General features: G+C 42.5%; 1 protein-coding gene across 6 annotated transcripts in view; it reads left to right on the forward strand.

Moving 5' to 3' along the window:
• Positions 1-6,194: 6,194 nt before the first annotated feature.
• The window catches only part of OMA1 (OMA1 zinc metallopeptidase), a 33,928-nt gene continuing 15,236 nt past the window's right edge, over positions 6,195-24,886 (forward strand). Inside the window, exons 1-8 of one of the 6 annotated variants that reach the window (XM_050962029.1) lie at positions 6,213-6,368; positions 7,921-8,461; positions 9,765-9,825; positions 9,910-9,993; positions 11,363-11,536; positions 11,640-11,747; positions 14,014-14,142; positions 22,210-22,284. In XM_050962029.1, the coding sequence (XP_050817986.1) occupies positions 7,941-8,461; positions 9,765-9,825; positions 9,910-9,993; positions 11,363-11,536; positions 11,640-11,747; positions 14,014-14,142; positions 22,210-22,284 (1,152 nt within the window). In that variant the 5' untranslated portion in view covers positions 6,213-6,368; positions 7,921-7,940. Of the gene's footprint in view, positions 6,369-6,457; positions 6,694-7,920; positions 8,462-9,764; positions 9,994-11,362; positions 11,537-11,639; positions 11,748-14,013; positions 14,143-16,548; positions 16,748-22,209; positions 22,285-24,886 lie in introns of those variants that run through there. The other 5 variants (XM_050962032.1, XM_050962031.1, XM_050962030.1 and 2 more) reach the window with 5 other exon arrangements.

A 24,886-nucleotide genomic window follows, 5' to 3' on the forward strand; every position in this document is an offset into this window, starting at 1 on the left:
ATGAGCAAAAAAGAAAAATTAACGGAAGCCATCACCTGTCTGTGACTTTTACTAAAACTATCTGTGACAAAATGAGGATCTGCAGGTCCCCACACCTGCGGCTCAGGGGTCTCCCACTGCCCATGAGGACCAGAAGCTGTGGGGTACCCGTGTCAGCTGGAAGCTGTGGGGTACACCCAGTCCTCAGTTCCAGGGGCCCAGGAGCTCAGGGATTCTGCCATGGCCATGGTGGCTGGGAGTGCCCCTGCCACCCCCAGTGGGCATGAGCTGTGGGGTACCCCTGCCACCCACAGCTCCGGGGGCCTGTGGCCACTGGGAGCTCAGGGGTTCCCCCACAGTGGCCGGAAGCTGTGGGGTTCCACCACCAGCAGCAGCTCAGGGGTTCCCCCGTCACCCATGGCAACCGGGAGCTGTGGGGGACCCTGCCGCCCATGGCAGTTTGGAGCTCCGGGGGCCACCAGAGGCGGCGGAGGTAGTCCGCAGTGGGTGGCAGGGCACCTGCAGCTCCGAACCACTGCAGGCTGAAGTCACAGAGGTCACTGGAATGCACAGATTCCGTGACTTCTGCGACCTCTGTGACTAAATCGTAGTCTTACCTATAAGTCGTGGATCTCTCAAAGTATCTCCCTACAGATATGATGGAAACAAAAGTACAATATTAAATTATATGACACCTTTTACACGGAATACTTTTTGGAACCCAGTTATTTTGGGTGGATGGAGCTCTGTGACAAACTTCCTCTTTATATTAACGGCAGGGATTTTGATTTTACTTTCTTCTTTCCCATATAGAAGACTCAGATAATAATTAATTATTAATAACTAACAGAATAATAAATAATAAACCAACTAAATACCTAACAACCTCACTGAAATATGCCCATCTCTTCATTACAGGATAATAGCCAGGATGGCAGCTGGTGTACAATAAATTGCACAAGTATGTCAGGAGAGGATATGTTGGGAAATCTTTACACCTACGAAAAGTGCCATGGGAGCTTTAATGTCCACATGAAATACACAGGACTTCCATTTCTAAAGTCTTGACCAAATGACAGGAAGGTTATGTCTTCACTGCACAGTAAAGCTGGGTTATTACTCAAGTTTTAGCCCAAACCCACCTACTAGCCACACAGAAAAACCCTCTGTCCTGGGTTGGAAAGTGCTTTAAGCTCGGGCTAGTTTACTTGGCATGGGAGCACAGGTTGCAGACCAAGCTCCATTTTAACTCATGCTGGAACCCATCCACCTTGCAGCAGCGAGGATGCAGACAAAATCACGTAAGCATTTATAATCCTCTGCTACCTTCTCACAAATTTCCTCCAAAGAAAAGGCAAGTTCTTCTGCAGTTGACACAACTGACTGGGAAAGAATCTTAGAGTGTCTCAGCACAAAGAACCATTAGCTATGCCCCTAGATACACAGGAGTTAGTGCAGAAACAATGATGACACAGTAACCCAGGTAGATCTCTGCTATGGGGATGTTCTCACCTATGCTAGGCTAACCTGTGTGCACAGACCTGGGTGCGAAACACCTGGGTTAGTTGTGCAGTGAAGACATACCCTAAGCGGTATGTAACTCACCTTCAGAAGGGTGTAGGGCTTCAATGAACCTGCTAGAATTTGAACCCTGCTGCCAGGGAATGGGGAGTGGACCACTCCAATACTTGGATCACTAAACCATCCCCTCTGACTAATATTAGTTATTTCTTTTAATTTTTTGTGATGTCCTGTGAGAAATGAAAATTTCTGTATAAATGCTAAGTATTTTACTGATTATGACAAAAACAGAGGAAAATTCTACGTGAAATTATTTCTATGAACCTGATCATTGCACATTATAAATGACACCCCTTGACTTGCGAAGGGAAAAAATATGGGGAAGGGATGAGTATTAATATAAACATTAGAGAATCCCTCCTGCTGGAAATGCAGGAAATTCTGTTTTTTTAAAGTCTGTTTACAGGTAGGTTGTTTACAATGATTTTTATTGCATTTGATGTTTTACAGATAGGATAGAAAATAAAATAACTTGCACACAATGAAGGGACTGGTAAGAAAAATAAGTGCAAATGTTGTAATGCTGTTCCTCTTTCTCCCACCCAATTTTCCTTCCATGCAAAAAGACAACAAGATGTGATGAAATAGAGACTCAGTGCATCAAAGGAGCCCCAATTTGCAAACATGATATGAGTCATTTTATGCACGTGAGCAGTGCCATTAAATTCAATGAGACTACTCATATGAACAAAATTACTCGTGTACATAAGGGCTTGTCTACATGGGAAAATTTAACCAGTTTTACCGGTATGACTATACTTGTATAATTAAACCAATAAACCCTTTCTAAAACAGCATAAATTAAACTGAAAAAAAAGGTGCTCTTATTCTGGAATAAGAGAGTCCACACATGGAGTTATATTGGTTTAAATTCACACCTTAGAAAAGTTATTCCACTATAATCTATATAGACAAATCCTAAGTGTTTGCAGGTCTGGAACCCACAAATCTGTTTTCAGATTTTAATATGCTTCCAAGCACCTGAATCCATATTAAGATGATAGTGTCGGTTAATTAAAGCATTCTCTTTTGTCTGGCTTTTAATGCTGTGAGATTCCTCTCTGTAGAACCCCAGGATCACCTTTGAAAGCCTGTGGCCACAGAGGAGAAGCTTTGAGTTATGTTTCCCAGGTGTAAAACTCAGGGTTTGGATCAGGAAGTGAGAACTTTTGTTTTGTGAGAGCCCAGAGCGATAGAGGTCCAAAACAGCTGTTTTTAGGGACAGGGTAGTGGTGCCTTGCTTGAGGTTTCTACAAAAGGGATTTTTCTGCAGTCTGTTACCAATTCTCTTCAAGAAAATAGAACGTGTGTACATTCCATAAATAAACAAATCATACTGGAAAAATACCTGACTCCACATTGCCAGTTTTTGCTTCAAACAGGAAACTGATCTGCAAGAACCTGATTCAACTACTGCCTGGCAACAGGGTAAAACAGTAAATTGCACAGGTCTAGTCCCAATTTTGCCTGAGGATCACCTTGGACAAGTCACTTGTCCAATCCTACTTAGAATGGATCCTGTGATTCTGGTGCATAGGGGCAGGATTTGGAGAGCATAAGCAGTGGGAAGTGGATATCCTGTAAATCATGAAGTTTTGCTCTAAGACTTCCCTTCCCCATCCGCACTGACCTGCAAAAAGCATTTGGGGACAAGAAAAAGGTATGGGAACTGCTTTTATGAGGATCTGTTGACAATTTCCACTCCACCATGTACAGGGATAATAGGTGCTTCAGAAAAGATTCCATCCCTGAAGAAATAGCAGATGGGGAGGAGCTCCATGACCTGGGGCACTCCTGACATACAACCCAGCTTCCTAGGCTAGGTGAATTTCACTCCTGTGCAGAGAGTCACCATAAAACCTATATGCCAGTTATTACATCAAAATAGGGCTTAATTGGGAGTCATCTGGTGCCTAGCCTTCAAGCTGTCCTTCACAGGAGTGAATTGTACGTGCTGGGGCCTGAATTTGGGCCTTAACCTCAGTCCCTCCACCTGTAAAATTGGGATAATATTTACCCAACCTTTTAAAACTCTTTGAGGTCCTCAGATAAAAGAAACTATGCATGTACGTTCATTAAAATTCAAGAGCAACTACTGTATAAATGACTATAATGGCTTTTGATCTAGCTGTGTATTTAGAGAAAACCAGCACTTAATACATATCCAATTGTGCAACTGTATATGCCAGATTTTCACATAAGGAGACATTTAGTGTTGGTATACGATAGAGATATCCTGTAATTATCTGTGCTATATTTGCGGCTTGTCTGCTTTGGAATTTTAATGAGTAGGAATGCCATTCATGGACATTTTTAGAAACGCAGAGAGCATAATAGGACTTTAAGGCCCAATCTTGTATTCCTTGTACACTCCAAACACCTACTTTAACAGCTTTAGGTGAGCCAGACATGCAGCATCAGGCCCTTGTTTGTGCCATTCCGACATCCCATATGCCAGACACAGTTCAATGATACAATCAGAGAGACAAATAATAGCAGAGGAGAGAAAAAAAAATATGGAAAGAAGAAAATATGTGATTTCAGTTGAGATTTGAAATAAGATGGAAAGTCAGTGACATGGAAAGATGGAGAAAGTTTGTTTGAGAGGGTAGGTGATGTAAAGTAAAAAACTCTTATATGTGTGTTGAGGGACAGAGAGGAGGCCTGAGGTAGATGAGGAGAGCAAGAAAGGCCGGTAAATAGAATGAGTCAAGGAAATACAAAGCAGATAATTATTCCAGAAGATATTGCACACAGATATGCAAGTTTGAGGCTCAGTTCTTTGCTGCCTGACTAACTGGGGCATGCTCAGCCTTTGGGTGCAGGTAGAGACTTGTGTCAATCAGAAACAATTCCCCAGGTTGGTTTCAGGAGTGGAGCTGACAATCAAAAAACAAAAAAACCCAACAACCAAGCCCTGCCTGATGAATGGCAATTTCATCCCCTGATGTCCCCTGTGGTAGCAGGGCCAGCTTTAGGCTGATTCCCCCGAATTTGGCCCCGCGCCTAAGAGGGCCCCACGCCCTAAAGAAGAGCGCCCAACTTTTTAATTTTTACTCACCCGGCGGCGGTCCGGGTCTTTCATGGCAGGTCCTTCACTCGCTCCGGGTCTTTGGCAGCATTTCGGTGGCAGGTCATTCAGTGCTGCAGAAGCAAGTGAAGGATTTGTCGCCGAAGTGCCGCCGAAAATCCAGACCACCGCTGGGCATTTGAATCAGGCCCTGCACTTCCTAAAGCCGGCCCTGTGTGGTAGAGTAGACAGAATTTGATAGTATTGATTATAAAGGAAATTCTTTATTGAATCTGTTGGACACAGAGAAGACCATTTCATTCTTCCTGGCTTTCTAGCAACCAGGTTGCCTAGTGGCAGACATGATTGGACTGCTACTACAACAACCCCCCCCAAGGAGCTACATGCTTGTATTCTTGCTGGGAGGGAGAATTGTCACAGTAACATGGCTTTGAGGTTGGTAGTGAAGAGCGAAGGGTGAGGGATGAGGGGGTAGCTCAGGAAATCAAAAAAGTAGATGCCAGAAGAAAAAAAAATCGTAAAATGAAATTTATGGCATGTAGCGAGCAGCGTCATTGCAAAGTGCTTGCGGCTCTGTCACGGAGGCAGTGGGACCAAGAGCTGGGCTTTCACACCTTTCCTAGGGACAAGCCCTTTGTTTTCACAAAAAAAGGCCTCATGCCTGCCCACGTGAGCTGCCCTGCAGTAGGCACTGACCCTGTCATTATCATACCTTCCACTTGCATCCATTTAGATGGCAAGGCACCTGCAGCACCTGCCTTTCAGGTCACATCCCCAGTTCCTTAGGCAGAGGAAGTTTGGGTGTTGTTGGTATCTACATGTTAAAACGTGCTTCCTAGGTGGCAGAAAACTGCACGTTGGGGATGGGTGGCGGGTATAATAGGCCAGGAGAGGCTAAGCCTCCGCTGGTGCAGCCTCTGCTGACCTGCCACCAGATGCTTGGCAGTGGTGGCCCTGCCTGCGCTCTGCCTCTTCCTGTCCCTGCTCTGCCCCTTCCCCAAGGTCCCCACTGTCTGCCACCTGGTGAGTCCCGCCTCTCCTCCACTCCACCCTCCCTTGCTACTATCTCCCTCCCCCTGAAGGCCCCCCACATTCCCCCTCTCCTCCACTCCCCTCCCCTGCTTGGGGGTAGAGTGGGTGGGGTGTGTGCAGTGAGGCAGAGTGGAGAGGAAGGAGGCACCAGGGGGGAGCCTGGGGGTGCAGTAGCCAGGTGAGGGGCTAGGCCTGGGGGCAGAATGAAAAGCCCTGGAGTTGCAGTGATGGGGGGGTGAGACGGTCCTGGGGATGAGTGGGTGCAGGGCCCAGGCAGACACAGAGCACAGCAGCAGGGAAGGGGGGCTGGGGTTGGAGGGTGTCACAGCTCCCTGCTCTGGACTCGCCTGGTGTGCCCCCCTTGCCCAGCCCATGCCTCCAATAGAGGGTGCAGGGCTCCCCCTGGCTGTAGGGGAGCAGGTCCCTCCGAATCTCTCGGCTGAGATAGAAAATGGGCTTTGGGGTCAGACACAAGAATAGCGCCTCTCCCAGGCGGAGCAAGGGGTGGGGCGGAGCCTTCAGGTAAGGGGGCGGGGCTACAGCGAAGTGGGCGGAGCCAATATTAGCAAAACAAGACGGGGCTATTGCGAAGACAGAAGAGGGGGCGGGGCCACGGGAGCAGCCGCCTTTGTCGTAGTGGCGCCTCCGCAGACGAAGGCGGAGCCAGGGGGCAAGGGGCGGGGTCTCCATGAAGGGGGCGGGGCCCGCGTGAGGCGGGGTGGCCCCAGCGCCACTTCCTGAGGCGGTGAGTACGGGGCGCTCCTCGCGTTGCCCAGCCGGGCTCGAGCGAGCCGCCCTCTCAGCGGGGCCACGCTGCGCCCGCCGCTCCGTGGCGTGTCAGGGTGGCTGGGCCTCGCCTGGTGCGGATCCGAGCCTGGGTCTGGCCGGGCTTCCGGCTGCGTCACCGCGGCGGACAACGTGTCTCTTCCGGCGGTTTATTTGGGCGGGGTTACGCGTTCCTGGGGGGGGCGGGGGTGTCAGGCGAGTTATTTATGGCAGTGGCTGTTGGGGCTCAGAAGGGGGGAGGTTTTGAAACACAAACTGTCACCGTTGCTGGTCACACGTACAAAGTAAATAGCCTCCAGTCAAACTGCAGCTCTCAAGCAGCAGTGTTCTTACCTTGCTTCCCTGCAAACGGTTTTTTTTTTTAATCACTGGAAATATGGTTTGTTTGGTGGTTCATGGGTGTCTGGTGAAATCAACATTTACTGATGGAAAAACCCAAATCCTCCCAAGCCTGGTAGTATGTTAGTCATGTGCCTTGTCAAAGTATCTATTTGTAAGTGTATGGCCTAAGGGTTCCTAAAATGCTTGCTGCCCTAGTGTCTAGATGCTAAATTGCTTTAATATGAACAATGAACCTTGATGGGACAGGCTCCTCTCTTCTGCAAAATAAACTTCCTTTATGATGTTGCAGATTGAGTTTTCAGTAGTTTTGGAGTCTGCTGATTCTTGCACATTGACTGCACAACTGCAGAAAACTTTTTTTTTTTTAAGGTCCACATCAAATGGAACTGCAGTAATAAACCCTGTTTATTAGGATAGCTTGCAAAAGTGTAATGCCGAGAGGAAGTGATAGTTGCCTCCTTGACTGAAGTGTAAAAAGTTAGTAGTCTATGAAGTGTATGAGATCTTTTGCTGTCTTTTTGAATGAACAGTGAAGAGCCCTGGTTTCCCTACCAGGTCTGAAAACACCCAAGTTATTGATATACAAAGCATGCTGCAGCAGTATAGCTGAATTGTTCAGTAAGGTTTTTCCTTGTGGAGAGGTGGTTTAGTGGCACCTTTGAGGGAGGTTCTGTGTCTGTCAGTTGACATTGCATCAGCTTTGTTTCGTGTATGAAAGTAAATACGCCTAAAAAGCATAATAGGTGCATTTTATAAATTCAAAACTAGATAACAGAAGTATTCCTCCTCCTGACAGTAAAGGATACAAATATTCAAAATTAAGAGCAAAATCCATCATAATATTGTTACTGGTTTTTTTTACACCTTCTGAATAAAGCACACCTGTAAGCAGGTATCCTTTGAAACAATCATTTTAATGTCTCATCTTCAAGAAAAAGAGACCATGAGGAATATCTTTCCTACACTTTCAGTTGCAAAGTTTAATATGTTTTTGTGCAGTTTAAAACTGTTATAACAAGTACATAACAGAAGACCGGGTAGTAATTCTGAGACTGTTGGCAAATGAGAAGTAGGATATTTCTGTTCAGCTAAAGTGAATTCATAACTCAGGAATTGCTTTAGTTGTTATATTTTTATGATCTCTACAATAAAGTCCTCTCTTGTTTCAGGGTGAATAAACAAAAGAGAAATGAATGCCATCTGCAGCTTAAAAATAGCTGGTAGGAACTGCATTTTATTTCGCTTAACTTCTTTGGCCAGTCAGGCAAAGTGCAATAATCTTTATAGGTCTTCAGTTGAAGCTTTGAATGGACATCACCAGATTCAAGTAAATCATGTAGTGAATAAATGCCAGCAACTAGTTATAAGCAGCAGCACCAGCTATTATTTTATGATTGGAAGCTCTAACTTCTACAGAAAATTTATTAATAAAAGCCAAAGATGTTTTTTGAATGCCAAGAATATAGATGTGTGCACAAACATACACAATAGCTGTAGAAGTCCTTATTTCCTGGCCTCTAAACCCTTAGTGGAAGACCTTGCATTATTCCGAAGTCTTGCTCCAGTGCAGTCCCCAAATCGAATTCCTGCATGGGATTTGCAGATCATCAGACTTTTTCACACATCATCATCATTTCAGGCTGCTCCAGTGCCTCTGTTGTGGATTATTCTTAAACCGGCTCAGAAGCTATTTGCTATCATTCTTGGAAGGTAAAATGCTGTTTTATTTTCTCTTACAGAGTAAGGCCCTGTCCTTCAAAAATTTACATATGTGTTTAATGTTACGCACAGTGAGTAATCCCATTAATGTTAATGGGACTACTCTGTGTAAAGTTGAATGTTTGTGTAAAGCTTGCAGGATTTCGGGTTAGGGTTGAATTTTTTTTGTTTTGTTTACCACAATTTTCAAACCACAATAGAATCCATATACCAATCAGACTAAAATGGTTATAAATGGGGAGGACCTCTCTCCTGTGGTTTTATTTTAAAAAAACACATCTGTTTCAGACCTTTACAATCAATCACTATTTATCCACGACCTAACAAAATAATCCCTTTTTTTTGTGTGTGCTGTGCACCCTCAATGAAAATCAAGGCCATAATGGCTAGTGATATGTTTGGAAAGCCAAAATATCATGGTATCTATCTACGGAAAGAGTAGACAACATGTTTGCCAGAGATGTGGTCCCAGGCAAAAGCAGAAGCCAAGAACTTCGGCATACCTCAGCTGTCCCCTTCTCCACAACAAGCAGGAGAGTAGCTACTGCTGCTGACACAATTCTGAGACATTGACTTCAGGCTGGAGATAAAGTGGGGGTGCTCATTCTCCATTGCTGCATCCTAAACTGAATTTACAAATGTGCCACGTGATTTAAGTTGGATTCTGATTGTGCAGCTCCTGCATAGAAATAGAAATTCATTCTCTCCTATATGCGTAGTGAGATTCAATATATGTATCCTTTTGCATGTACACCTCTACCCTGATATAACGCAACTTGATATAATGTGAATTTTGGATATAACGTGGTAAAGCAGCGCTCCAGGGGGGCAGGGCTGCGCGCTCCGGCGGATCAAAGCAAGTTCAATATTATGCGGTTTCACCTATAATGCAGTAAGATTTTTTTGGCTCCCAAGGACAGCATTATATCCAAATAGAGGTGTACTTATTTTTGATCAGCCTTGCTGATTGTGTCTTGCAAATCAATTCAAGGAGGGTGAACATTCCTTCAGATGTTCTCAAACAAAAATCCCAACATGCTATTTTTAACCAGATCAAAAAGATAAAGGTTGGAATGGTTTCCATTCAAAAAGGAAGCATCTACCTTGTGGGACATTCTTGTTCCTTGAGGGAAATATTGCCCTGAACTGACAGAATACATATTACTTAATGGTACTCTTGACTCTTTCATCCCAGGATTTCCTAGCACTTTACAAATGTTAATGAATACAGCCTCTCCTCATTTGTGTGAGGCACTATACCCACTTTACAATGTACAATGTTTGTGTCTTGCAGGAGCATCAGAAAATGGTGGAAGGCACTGCCTCCTAACAAACGGGAACTTTTTAAAGAAAGTGTAAGAAAAAACAAATGGAAGATAGTTGTGGGTGTGTGTAGCTTGGCAGTTTTATTCATTATGTTTTATTTTACTCACTTGGAGGAGACACCAATCACTGGGCGTGCTCGACTGTTGGTATTTGGGAAGGAACATTTTATGGCATTGTCAGAGATGGAGTATGATATGGTGAGTTGTTCGAAAGAAAACAAGCCCTCCCCATTTCACACACACAAAAACCATGTTCCTGTTCACTAATGTGTGTCACAACCATGGTTGGGCTCCCCCTTATGGCCCCTCACTAGCCTTCTGTATGGGTGACATATTGGACCCATCTGCTCTTAAAACTTCCCTTTGTCTGGGCAGGCTCCAGCACTGTCTCTTTCTTTGGCTACACTGGCTCATTTTCTGGGCACAGACTTGGTCTGTTACCTATTCATGGAAGTGGGACCTCATTGTTTGGCTGTCCTAAGCCCCCAGGTCAGTGCAGATACCTCAAGCCAGCCCACTAGTTTAAACACACCCTTTCCCAAAGCTTCAACCTTGTGGGCACTTTGATTTATAGTTTACTTCTCCAGGGTCACATGATAGTGAAAACATATAAAACACAGTTTTTATGATGATTTCTAATATTATGACTCATTACTTTAGATAGCACACGAGAGAGAAAAATCTAAGTAAAAATAAAATGTCTATGTGCTGTTCCCTGCCTAAGTTTCCTTACCACTCTTGAGCCTTTTGCGGGATTTGGTCAGAGTACTCTTGGGCGGGGGTTCTCAACCTTCTTCTTTCTGAGCCTCCCCCCTCCAACATGCTATAAAACCTCCATGGCCTACCTCTGTCACAACAACTCTTTTTCTGCATATAAAAACCAGGGCTGGCATTAGTGGGTAGGAAGCTGGGGAACTGCCCGGGGCCGCAGGGCCCCCTGCGAAGCTATATTGATCAGACTTCGGCTTCAGTCCCAGATGGCAGGGCTCAGGGCCTTAGGCTTCAGCCCCGTGCAGTGAGGCTTTGGCTTTCTGCCCTGGACCCTAGCGAGTCTAATACTGGCCCAGCTTGGCGGCCCCCCTGAAACCTGCTTGCTGTCCCCCGGGGGCCCCAGACCCCTGGTTGAGACCTCTCTGCTCTACAGTATGCATGGTCCTACTCCTGCACAAAGCTTCTCTGAATTGTCCGTGAGGCAGTGTCAGTGTCCTGCAGCCAGCTTCCTTCTGCTCTTTCCCCACGAAGGTCAATGATTTTTGGATATTAATTAAGCTATATTAATACAATCATTTGGTGTAAATGGAAATATTACTTTGCACTGTATGTAAATGTTCAGTTTTATTACATCCGATACAAAACAGTTAGCTTAGAGTTTTGAAAAACTGAGCTCTACTGCTTTCCTTGGATGATTGACTTGGTATATAAAAGAGTATATGAGAACTGGATTGTTAATATATTGTCTGGAACAAAACTTTTACTGTGATACACTTACATGCCATATCAGTGTAGCAGTTAGCCTCCAGACTGCATTCTTTATTCTGTATAGACCTCAACAAATTCTCTCTTTCAGTGGATGGAACAGTTTAAAAATAAGATGTTATCTGAGATAGACCCTCGCTATCAGGTAGTGAAAAAAGTTATCGGTCATCTATCTGAAAGCAACCAGGACATCCCGCAGGTGTCGGAGTTCAAGTGGATTATCCATGTGGTGGAAGAACCAGGCATAAATGCTTTTGTACTTCCGGTAAGTAAAATCCAAAAGCAAGCAGTATTGAAGAATGCAGCTTGTTTACACAGTTTCTATGCTATATTATGATGTGGTTTTTTTTTTTTCTTTTTACTCACAGAATGGACAAGTATTTGTTTTCACTGGTTTGCTAAATGCAGTGTCAGATATTCACCAGCTCTCTTTCATTTTGGGCCATGAAATAGCTCATGCTGTATTGGGACATGCAGTAAGTACTTCTTTTAAAAAAAACCAAGTTAATATATAAACCAAAGTCTCAGGCCGCTTCCTCAAACTGAATAAAGAATTTGGTTTAAAGGTTGATTGTCCTGATCCTGCACACATTACTGTGCCATTTTAATCAGTGTTAGCGCTATACCTGCTAGTGAATGTTGACAGGATCGGTCCCTCAGAGACGCTTCCATTCCATTACAAAATAGCAGTTAGGATTTGAACCTGAGATATGCAGGCTTCCAGAGTTGCAGGTGCTCAGCACTTTACAAAATTGAGCCTTAGTCCTTCTAAACTTGTTGAATCCATAGATGCATTTAAAATGTCTTCTAAATTGCATGGTGCTTGCAGTTCAGTAGCAAAGCCCTAAAATTCATAATTTAGTTTTTAAGGCTGTTCGATAGGACTCTGTTTGCAGATAACTGAGAGTGGTTGCAAATGTGAGCATGTACCACCTTGTGTATATCCCAAGCCCTAATGTGTTCATGGATGAACTGGTAGTTCAGCACCAGTTTTCATGGACAAAACATGTGTAATGATCTTTCACATTTTGCAGGTCCAGTTTTGAAAAAACAGGTTTGGAATAAAATCTTGGCCCAAGGTGTTCTAGATGAAGATATGTTATCCACACTGCTGCTTGTCTAAACAGAAAAACTAGGTCATTATAAGGTGTAGCTGCATCTGTACCCAAAACCATTCCTTTCTTTTAATGCAAGCTCTGCAGTCTTTTATATCTATACTTTCCCATCCATTCTCAAAACTCATAAACTTTCAACATAAAACTCCCCATAATGTTCCAAGGTTATGCTAGAGCTAGGTAAATGGCTCTCAAAAGCATTTGCAAACAAACCAACTGATTTGTTTCACTGGCACCTGCAAACACTTCAGTGAACAAGAAGATTCATGCCAGAAGTGCTTGTGATTATTTGAGCAGTTAAAAATATTCGTGGCTAATTTTGAGTAGGAAAAAAGGGAACTTATCCTCTTGTTATAAAGCCTCAGTCATCCAATCAGGACCTGAGATACCATGTGACTTAAGTAACCAGTTTCTTTGAGTAAAGAGCCAAACCTCGCACAAACTGTTCACTAAACAGAGAAAAAAATTGTGACCCAGACAACAGATTTGCATATGATCACATCCAGAAAAAGGGCTCAATTCATCTGAAAAATAGTCATGACTAGTAGTTTTACTAGCTCTAATTCATTTAGTGGAAAGTTGCTACACAACTGTGATTAGTGCATTTGGGGAACAAATATAACAAGGGATAGCAGTATTCCCTTGGGGCTATTACTTGGGAGGGAGAAGTTATGCTGAATTATCCCTTTTCGATAGCATTGCACCCCTATGAAGAGGAGAACGGAGAAATCAGAGCTGCAGTTTTTGAGAGAGAGAAGCAACAACTCTAACTATTGGAATAGTTTTACATTGTAACAGAATTTAATTTAAAGATTAAAATTGGCAAGATTGATGGAATTTGGGAGGAAAGTGGTCTTGGCGGTTAGGGAACTTGCCTGTATCTTGTTAGATCTGAATTCAAGTCCCTTCCCTGCTACAGATTCCTTGTGTGAACTTGGGAAGTCACTTACTCGCACAGTGTCTCAGTCCTCATTTGTAAAACAGGGATATCAGTGCCCTACCTCACAGAGTTATTGTGTGGATATATGTTAGACTGAGAAGTGCTCATATTACAGTGATCAAGGCCTATAATTTGGTGGACCACTCACTGGCCAGTATATCAAGTAAAGCTCCTGTCAGGAGAAGAATTTCAGTTCATTTTTTCAGGGATGTGTTTGTCGCCAAAATAGTCCAACACAAATCAAAACAAAAAAGCCAAGTCTGGCTGCCTGGTTCCTTCTAAAGCCTCTTCCACATAAGGATCTTGTCTTTGCCCATACACTTTCTCTCTTCAGCTAGGCTGGTATGGAAAGCCTGTTTCTTAGTCTTTTTTCCCATCACTGGGTCTCCTGCAGATGCCTATGTACTCTGAGCAAGTCTCTCCCTCTGTGCTGCTTGTGGGTCTTCTTTTGAGCACCGGGTTGTCTGCAGGCTATCACCTGATACCTGGCCTGAAACATCTCGCCTAGGAGAAGAGAATTATTCGCATTTGGGAATAAGTCCACTTTTCTTAAAGGGTTATCCCACCCTGTGATGGCATGTATGTACCTAAGATAGAAAAGAACTATCTGTCTTAAATTCAGAAATAATGCATGCAAGCAAGATCCAAGGGTAATTGATTGGAAAACTTCACTGTTTTTGTTTTCAGGCAGAGAAAGCCAGTCTGGTACATTTCTTGGATTTCCTGTCGCTTATCTTGCTCACTATGATTTGGGCAGTCTGTCCTCGAGATAGTCTGGCAGTTGTAGGCCAGTGGATCCAGACCAAGTTGCAGGAGGTAAGGTGGAGGCTGTGACATTGTTGTACTTGCTTCATTTATTCAACACCTGGTTCAGTATGCCACACACTGTGATACTTTTTCTATAAATGCAGCTGAATATACTTTCTACTATTATTCAGGTAAGTTGTCATTTCTTAGTCATTTGGAAAACATTCAATTTGTAGTACTGGAGTATTACAGTGCCACTCAATTCTGTGTCTAAGAGGGAAGAGCTCAGAGTTATAACTGTATAATAGAACGAGGAGTACTTGTGGCACCTTGGAGACTAACAAACTTATTTGAGCGTAAGCTTTAATGGGCTAAATCCCACTTCATCGGATGCATGCAGTGGAAAATACAGTAAGAAGATTTTATATATGAGAGAGAACATGAAAAAATGGGTGTTACCATAGCAACTGTAACGAGAGTAATCAATTAAGGTGAGCTATTATCAGCAGGATTTAAAAAACATTTTTAGTGATAATCAGTATGGCCATTTCCAACAGTTGACAAGAAGGTGTGAGTAACAGTAGGGGGGAAAAGTTTGACATGAGAAAATAGTTTTTACTTTGTGTAATGACCCCTCCGATCCAAGTCTTTATTCAAGCCTAGTTTAATGGTGTCCAGTTTGCAAATTAATTCCAATTCTGAAGTTTCTCATTGGAGTCTGTTTTTGAAGGGTTTTTTTGTTGGAGTATTCTGATTTTGAGGTCTGTAATTGAGTGACCAGGGAAGATGAAGTGTTCTCCGACTGGTTTTTGAACATTATAATTCTTGACGTCTGATTTGTGTCCATTTATTCTTTTGCGTAGAGACTGTCCGGTTTGGCCAATGTACGTGGCAGAGGGGTATTGCTGGCACATGATGGCATATATCACATTGGTAGATGTGCAGGTGAATGAGCCTCTGATAATGTGGCTGACGTGATTAGGTCCTATGATGGTGTCTCCTGAATAGATGTGTGGACAGAGTTGGCAACGGGCTTTGTTGCAAGGATAGGTTCCTGGGTTAGTGTTTTTTGTTGTGTGGTTGCTGATGAATATTTGCTTCAGATTGGGGGGGCTGTCTGTAAGCGAGGACTGACCTGTCTCCCAAGATCTGTGAAAGTGATGGATCGTCATTCAGGATAGGTTGTAGATCCTTGATTATGCACTGGAGAGGTTTTAGTTGGGGGCTGAAGGTAATGGCTAGTGGTGTTCTCTTACTTTCTTTGTTGGGCCTCTCCTGTAGTAGGTGACTTATGGGTACTCTTCTGGCTCTGTCAATCTGTTTCTTCACTTCAGCAGGTAGGTATTGTAGTTGTAAGAATGCTTGGTAGAGATCTTGTAGGTATTTGTCTCTGTCTGAGGGTTTGGAAGAAATGCGGTTGTACCTTAGAGCTTGGCTGTAGACAATGGATCATGTGGTGTGGTCTGGATGAAAGTTGGAGGCATGTAGGTAAGTATAGTGGTCAGCAGGGTTACGGTATAGGGTGGTGTTTATGTGACCATCGCTTATTAGCACAGTAGTGTCCAGGAAGTGGATCTCTTGTGTGGACTGGTCCAGGCTGAGGTTGATGGTGGGATGGAAATTGTTGAAATGATGGTGGAATTCCTCAAGGGCTTCTTTTCCATGGGTCCAGATGACGAAGATGTCATCAGCGTAGCACAAGTAGGTTAGGGGACAAGAGCTGAGGAAGCATTGTTCTAAGTCAGCCATAAAAATGTTGGCATACTGTGGGGTCTTGCAGGTACCCATAGCAGTGCCGCTGACTTGAAGGTATACATTGTCCCCAAATGTGAAATAGTTGTGGGTGAGGTCAGTTCAGCCACCAGGTTTGCTGTGACATTATTGGGGATACTGTTCCTGATGGCTTGTAGTCCATCTGTGTGTGGAATGTTGGTGTAGAGGGCTTCTACATCCATAGTGGCAGGATAGTATTTTCTGGAAGATCACCAATATATTGTTGTTTCCTCAGGAAGTCAGTGATGTCTCGAAGACAGCTAGGAGTGCTGGTAGTGTAGGGTCTGATGAGAGAGTCTACATAGCCAGACAATCCTGCTGTCAGGGTGCCAATGCCTGAGATGATGGGTCGTCCAGGATTTCCAGATTTATGGGGAGCAGATAGAATACTCCTATTCAGAGTTCTAGGGATGTGTCTGCAGATTTGTTCTTGTCCTTTTTCAGGGAGTTTCTTGAGCAGATAGTGTAGTTTCTTTTGGTAACCCTCAGTGGGATCAGAGGGTAAAGGCCTGTAGAATGTGGTGTTGAAGAGCTGCCTAGCAGCCTCTCATTCATATTCCGACCTATTCATGATGATGACAGCACCTCCTTTGTCAACCTTTATGATTACGATGTCAAAGTTGTTCCTGAGGCTGTGGACGGCATTGTGTTCTGCACGACTGAGGTTATGGGGTAAGTGATGCTGCTTTTCCACAATTTCAGCCCGTGCACATCGGCGGAAGCATTCTATGTAGAAGTCCAGTCTGTTTCGACCTTCAGGAGGAGTCCACGCAGAATAAATTTGTTAGTCTCTAAGGTGCCACAAGTACTCCTCGTTCTTTTTGCTGCTACAGACTAACGTGGCTGCTACTCTGAAACCTGTCAACTGTATAATAGAGATTTGGGGTTTTTTGAGGGAGCTGTATTTACTGTTTGTAGTTTAGGAAGAGCCCAGTTCCAAATTGTGTAGCAGAGGGTCAGCATACAGAACTAATCTACAGCATATTAGCACTTGTGAATTAGAACCGGGGGATGTTCAATATCCCATTTAATCTTAGGTCACCTTTTCAAAATAATTGACATTTAAGGTACTATTTTTCTGCATTTGACAGCTGTTTTCTTTAGTTTGTCAGAATTGTGTGAAATGACTGTGTTTACGGATGTTTATTATTATTATTATTATTATATTTTGTTAAATTAGAAGTCTGTGTCCCACAATTTAATAAAATTCAGGATCTAAGTCGGAGGTGGGCAAACTACCGTCCGCGGGCCACATCTGGCCCGTGGAACCCTCTTGCCCAGTCCCTGAGCTCCTGGCCTGGGTGGCTAGCCCCCGGCCCCTCCCCCACTATTCCCTCTCCCACACAGCCTCAGCTCACTCTGCTACCGGCACAATGCTCTGGGCGGCAGGGTGGCGAGCTCCTGGGGCAGCGCAGCTGCGGAGCCGTGGCTTGACCTGGTGCTCTGTGCTGCACGGTGGCGTGGCTGGTTCTAGCCAGGTGGCACGGCTGCCTGTTTTGGTGCTCTAGGCGGTGCGGCTGTAGCGCCAGCGGCCACCAGTGCTCCAGGCAGCGCAGTAAGGGGGCAGGAAGCAGGGGGGGTTGGATAGAAGGCAGGGGAGTTCAGGGTGGTGGTCAGGGGGTCGGGGTGTGGATAGGGGTCAGGGCGGTCAGAGGGCAGGGAACATGGGTTGAATGGGGGCAGGGGTGCCTGGGGGGCCATCAGGAATAAGAGGAGGAGTTGGATGGGGTGGCGGTTCTAGGGGTGGTCAGGGAGCGGTGGTGGTGGATGGGGCTGGGAATCCTGGGTGGGGCCATCAGGGAACGAGGTGGTTGAATGGGGCAGGAGTCTGGGAGGGCCGTCAGGGGATGAGAAGCAGGGAGGGTCGGATAGGGGGTGGGGAGGCCCTAACCAGCCCTCCATACAATTTGCGAAACCCAATGCAACCCTCAGGCCAGAAAGTTTGCCCGCCCCGATCTAAGTCCTGTTTTAAAGCCAATAGTGCACATAAAGAATCCAATGAAATGTATGTAGTCCCTCCAACATAAATATCAATAAAATAAAACTTGGAGTTCGTATGGTGCCACATTCCTCCTGATAACTAATTCATTGTGTGCATCTGCCCAGTTATTCAACTACTTCTTATGTAAAGCATTTTTGGGGGAATTTTGCATGTCATAACATTTTTATCAGCCTTGGAATAAAGACACTTATATTGCCTGTGATTCTTCTCCTGTTACCCAATGGTTCTTCAAAACAAAAACAAATATAACCAGTCTGTGCTGTGATATCTACCCATCAATCTGGGAGCTATAGATTTTGAACATAAATTATTATAACAGAGGCTGGATGTTTGTAGAAGCATCTTAAAAGCCAGCACTGAATGCCAGCAAATGATCTAGAGACCAAAGTTTGAGAAATGTTGAGTTACTGTGACTGAGCTCTGACAAAAGCCTGTTGTTTGGTTTCTGAGACCGAACTCCCTGTCAACCTCTCAAACTTGCTTCTAGCTCTTAAGGCTTTTCTCACATTTTGGGGTAACTGCAACTGGTATCATGACATGTCCTAGTGGGATTGAATTGTGCCTTTGACCAGGAATGTAAATTAGGTGTATTCAGTTGTTTATGCTTGCACTGCAAAACTGTTCTTATACCTTACCTCTGAAGGACCTCTTACCCTAGCAATAACCCCAAATAGTTTCAAATTCCGACTCTTGGCTTAAGCAGAATAAAATTTATTCAGCATGGAGTATGGAGAGAGACAGCTGAGGTAAAAGTAAATTGCAAAACTTTATTCCACGGTCTAAGGCTACTTCAAAAGTAGTTGAGTAGGGAGAGAGGCTTTTGTTAAAGGGAAATTTTGTTAAAAGCACAATCTTTCATTCTGGATTCAGCCAAGTTCTTGCAAAATCCTCCTGCCCTCCCACTCAGTGTCTAGCTGTCATACTTACCAGAGCAGTTTTTTTTCCCCCACCCACCGTCAAGTGTGTATCTCTCTGCTTTTCTCTGTCTGCCGCCTTATGTTTTTCTTGATAATAGCAACCTGGCCCGCCCTTGTTGTCCATGCAATATTCCCCCTCTTGTATGAGTTATTTTAGCCACCTTGTCTGACCAGTTTAAGCTGCATTATGAGTTCTTCTCTTGCGTACCTCCCCAGGAACATCATCTCCTCCTTACTATATATATTTGTATTCTCATAGCGCCTAGGAGCCCAGTTTATGGACCTGCTGGTTGTTGTACAAACAGAACAAAAGAACATCTCTACCACAAAGCTTACAGCTTACCTATCACTGTAAAAAAGTTCCACTCATTCTTCCAGGTTATTCTGTTCCCTCTGTCTTCTTATACAACAAATGAGCACAGATTTTGTTCGCTTTTATACCAGAAGTTGTTCTAATTGACTTTAGTTTAAGGAATTGCTCACAAAAGAGCAGAAAATTAAGGTAATCTGGGTTTTACCCCCCATGTGACTACATTAGTATGCACAAATAGAACACTTCTTTTTCTCTCTTCCCTCCCCTCCCTGCTCTCTAACCCACTACACATGGTTTGTATTTCCTGAGCTAACTGAGGTGTTGAGATTTTTAAGGTGTGTGGGACTTCCTCTTCTTTAACACACACAACCATTGTCAGTGTCTCTAACTCCATGTCAGTCACTCTGTCTAATGTCCTTCAGGTGATTTTGAAGGGAGAGTTGGCAGATCTTCTCTTTCATTCCAACATGCCCATACATTTAAAAAAAGCACATAATCAAATCATTTGTCAGTGGCAGATGACTACCCGCAGCCTATTAAATGCCTTGAGGCCCATCTGCCTAGCTGCTTCACGTGGCTACTGCCGAGGCTTATTAGGCAGAAGCAGAAAAAAAATCTCCTTCTTAACAAGCTTGCTTATTCTATTTTCCTATCCCTATGGCCTCAATCCTTCCTCTTAAGTATAGATAGCAAGTATATAGAACTTCCACCAATTTTGCAGGGCTGGTTTTAAGAAAGCATCTCCTGTAAATTAAGCAAACTTTGATATAATCATTGGAACACAATAAATATGGAATACCCTGTTGCCATTTTTAGTAATTCTTCAGAGTACAACCATAATTGGAAAGGCAGTACTGGGATGTATTTTAAGTCTAATAGGGACACCACATTGCTTGGTGACAACAGAGCCAGAAGCATTCTGGGGATAGTAGAGTTTTAGTGCGGATCCTTGTAGAGTTATATTGCCCCTTGCCTTGCATCTCCTTTGCTCTATACAGCAGCCATTAGAAAAACAAGCGTCCTGAATTCATTAAAATTTCTGCAAGTGATTAAGATAATTTTCAGCCCTCCTACCTCTGTTTAGGTAAAGAATAATCAAATTACCTATCTTTCAAACTTTTATATCTTTTTTTTTTTGATCTGTGAGATAATCTTGATACCTAGAAGCCCCTGACTAAAAATTGCAGTAAAATCACCAAAACAAAAAATAACAAGTGACTATGATGAATAGATGAAAAAATGCCTGTTTGTAGAGCTTTACTCAAGTCAGTGCTGCAAGTGATCATCTTGTCCATCTGTCAGACACAGAATCGAAACTGGGAGTGTCATGGCACCCACAGGTGATCCATCTAGCTTATTATCCTCCCTCTTTTATGAATGGTGATTCAGAGAGATATGAAAGACCACACCTAGAAGAATCTCCTGTCCTCTTAATGAGTATGTGTGCTTCTCTTTACCTGGGGAAACTGTTCAATGAAAAGGAAGCAAATGTTCCCTATACATATTTGTCTCAAGTTTTCTGTTATCTGTCATTGCAATATCTAGACTTGGTAAGAAAGGCTTCAGCTTTGGGATTGAACTGTTCTCTCCTTTCTTATAAAACATGGAATTTGCTTTGATTTACTCTGAGAGGATCAGCTTGGGTTGCGTTGTATTATGTTTCCCAGAAGCCTTCACACAAACACAAGTCAATATATGTGTCTAATCCTTACCCTATTATTGTAAAGCTTTCTGGGAGGTAGGGTAGGGTGGGAGACATACAGACATCTTAAAAATAATCCAAAAATGCCTGTCAGTTTACATCTCTGGAAAGATACAGGAAAATTTAGTTACTTGGCTCATTTTACCAAGTGTTGCTGAATAAAACAGGAATACCCATGCTGCTTCAATAAAAGAACTAGTGACTAGGTTTCCACGTGGTGTACAAGTTGCCAGGCCCACTTCCTTGATGCTGTTCCATTGTGGCAGTTACTGTTCTAGAACACTTCTTTCCTGATCCCAAATGCTTTCCAGCTCTTATTCAACCAGTGAAGGAGCTGAAAGAACCCTGCAATAAACCTGTAATGCTCCCTCTCTCTAGCTGGAATTTCCCAATTGATATTCAGCCCAGAGAGTGATGTCATAATGCCTATAGAACAGGAGCAAAGTTCACGCAGAACAGCAATCTGCTTCAACAGGGCATGTAAATGTTTACTGTAACCTGTTTTACTAGCACATGACTACATGAATCTTTAGAAGATGCATATTCTAGAAGATTGGAGGTTGTATAATTGGATCTTTACCTGGCAAAACAGCGTCTTTGTGCAATGTCATTTACATCACTAGGGTTAATGGAGTGGGAGCAGGCCAGATTAATATCTTCATCTCCTGGATTTCTCAAGGAGCATTTAAGCCCTGTGTTGGGAGTGTAATCATGAAGGAGCAGTGATCTCTTATGGTTTATGGTTGTGTTGGATACTGTTGACTGTCTTGTTTACCATACCATATGTACTTACCCTCAGGTATGTCATACGAGACTTAAAGACAGACAATTTAAAAATCCCACTTCTCCATGAAATTTTTACCCACTATGGGTACAAGCAAAACTTAAAATGACATCCTATCAAAGATATGATAAAAGTTTGTCTCTTGCTTATGCATAATCAGTTTGTTTCCTCTGTTTGTGTGAATCTTCCACACAGCCATAGGGGAGATAAAACACTTTTTTAAACTGTCAAATGTAATTGTAAATCCACAAAATTGATGGGGTGGTTGGGAGGGGCATCACAAACTTGGCTAGTACCTGAACTGCCTTTACTTCTCTTTCTAAAATCGACTAGTTGAATTGATGGTGTCCCTTAAACTGCTTTTAAAATGCTCTGAGATCAGCTGATAAAAGTGCATTTACTCCTTTTCCTTGAGAACTGTATGTGTAAATTTCCCAGTTGAATACATTGATTGAGTTCTGATGGAAAGAGAATACTGTGCTAGACAAGGATTAAAACTGTTTTATAGGTAATTAATATAATATAATGATGAACCCCATCCAGCTTTTCTTATGAGCAGGTTAGAAAAAATATAAAATGTTAATGACTTCATAAATTGGTGAAAACAAGCATTATGATCAAGGCTTTGACATGTTTCTCTTCCAGTTTATGTTTGATAGGCCATATAACAGGACACTGGAGGCTGAGGCTGACAAAGTTGGACTTCAGTTTGCTGCAAAGGTAGCTAAAATTGGTTCTTACTAGCCAAATAGTTCTTCTGTTTAATTTATTATTGGAATAAGTTTTTACAAATGACAATTCATGGACAGGTAAACTTTAATTTCGCAATCTAGGAATACCCCAAATTTTAGTCAAATAGATGTTTAATGACATTAAGGGAAAATATAGTAGTTTACTGGTCAATGGGGAAACAAAAGGGCATTTTTGCTAAAAGTAGAACAGTGGAGTTCATAAAACTGGGTGTTACTAACTTATTCTTAAAGAAGTGAAAGCTAGGAAGTTCCTTATCATAGATAATATACATGGAAATATATCTGGCAGCTTAGATTACAAACTGTCACTTGGCTTTTGATATATTTCACTTAGCTTCTGTCTGTTATTGAAGATTGTTTTACTAATCCCATGGGTAGGCAACCTATGGCACATGAAGGTGGCACGCGAGCTGATTTTCAGTGGCACTCACACTGCCCGGGTCCTGGGCACTGGTCCGGGGGGCTCAGCATTTTAATTTAATTTTAAAAGAAGCTTCTTAAACATTTTAAAACCCTTATTTACTTTACATACAACAATAGTTTAGTTATATATTCTAGACTTATAGAAAGAGACCTTCTAAAAACGTTAAAATGTATTATTGGCACGCAAAACCTTAAATTAGAGTGAATAAATGAAGACTCGGCACACCACTTCTGAAAGGTTGCCAACCCCTGCACTAATCTGTAGTGCACTTGAGTTTCAATATATCATTATCAGAGTAGATACTATAAATAAGCAAGAGTGGTTTTAAATTTTTCTATATTGTGATTGATTGTTTTCACTAGAGATATGATAGCTAGTAATTATGGTGTATATAATACATTATAACTTAAAATTCAGATCAGTTTTTTTAATTTGGTTTCAGGATTTAAAATAAGCATAGTCATGTTGTATCAATGGTACAAGTTTATGTATAAATCACTTTTAATATATCAGCTGCTTCATATATGCAAGAGATGGGTTTCATACTTCTATGTGGAATTTAAATGATGTGGCTCCTTTTTAACATGAGGCTTTAATGCTCTTTGTAAAGTACTTATAGTTTATTTAATAATCTCTCTACCAGTTCGCCCTTTTATCCTTGGAAGGATTTAGTTAATAAATTAAACAAATTAAGCAAGACCTTTCAGCTTTACCTATCCAATTACAGTGTTTTTGGAGCTAAGTTGGATAACTATGTGAACAGCACCATCTAGTGCTAATACATCATAGTAAGAGAATTCTGCTTTTTGCAGTTTGGCCTTTTTGAATCTTCTGTCATTCTGAGTTTCTTATTTCCTGTGGTTGAAATTGCACTTTTATTTGTGGTTTTAATAGGTTACCGGTGAGGACATATATCTCAGAAATATATTTAGGGAAAATGTAATTGATATCTAGCTCTTTGGGGCAAAGACCCCATTGCTTTGAAGCATGTAGTGGGCATACCAAAAAAGAACACCAAATAACGACACACACCCTTTAATCCTTCTGCTGCCGTAGGGACGTCTCCTTTTAACACTAACCTTAGAAGACTTAGTACACACATCCACGCACTTCTAATATCACACGTGATTATGGTTTCCAGAGAATAGTTCCTTAATTAAACAGCTTGTTACCTTGTACCTCAATTCTCTCACCTGTGTTCAGACCATTAATATATCTTGAACAAAAATACTAATATTCCAAATCTTTGAGCAGTTCATTGCAAACTTTTGTTAAAAAAAACATAGAAAAACAAAGATACATAGCTGTTCCGTTTTTCACATGAATGCATAGCAGGAAAATGTAAGTATATAGAGTCTGTGGTGTAGGACTTTGGTCTTATATAACTGACATTTACTGTTCAATATCTCAGACAATCCATATCCATATGGGGAGATGAGGTTCCTATTTTCCAGCTGTATATATCATTAGTTTTTACTCATGGCAGGTTACAAGAGATCATATGTTCACAGAATTTCAGCATAGTGGCTTACTAAAAAAAATAGATAATTTTTAGATCATACAGAGAAATATACTAACTATATCAATCTGTACATTTAGACACTTGGAAATATTTACAATATGGTTAAGCCCCAAATTTGCTAGGTGCTGTATAAACACATAGGAAGAAATGGTCCCTGTTCCAAAGACCTTACAATCTCAAAGGCAAAAAAGGCAGAAGTGAATGGGGGTGAGGGAAGTGGTACAGGGTTGGTTACATACATACGTACATATAAGCAGGGTGGAAAAAATCAAACAAATACTGTTGTAAAATATGAGACCCAAACAAAACAGGTTCTATTGTCATGAGTTTTGAGTGACTTTTACAACTAACTCATGGCTTCCACGCTCACGAAAAATGTGGTCATCCCAAATTCATGCTAATAATACCCCTATATTGAATCCCACACACTGTCACATACTGTACTATCAGGGTCTGCTGGCTGCACAGTCATATTTGTTTACTTTCCTACAGCCACCTTGTCATAAACAGATAGTTAAGGGTTAATGTCTCTTTTACCTGTAAAGGATTAACAAACAGGGAACCAAACACCTGACCAGGGAACCAATCAGGAGACAAGATACTTTCAAATCTCGTAGGGGGAAG

The sequence above is a fragment of the Gopherus flavomarginatus genome, chromosome 7 (genome assembly GCF_025201925.1).
Source record: "Gopherus flavomarginatus isolate rGopFla2 chromosome 7, rGopFla2.mat.asm, whole genome shotgun sequence".
NCBI lineage: Eukaryota > Metazoa > Chordata > Testudines > Testudinidae > Gopherus > Gopherus flavomarginatus.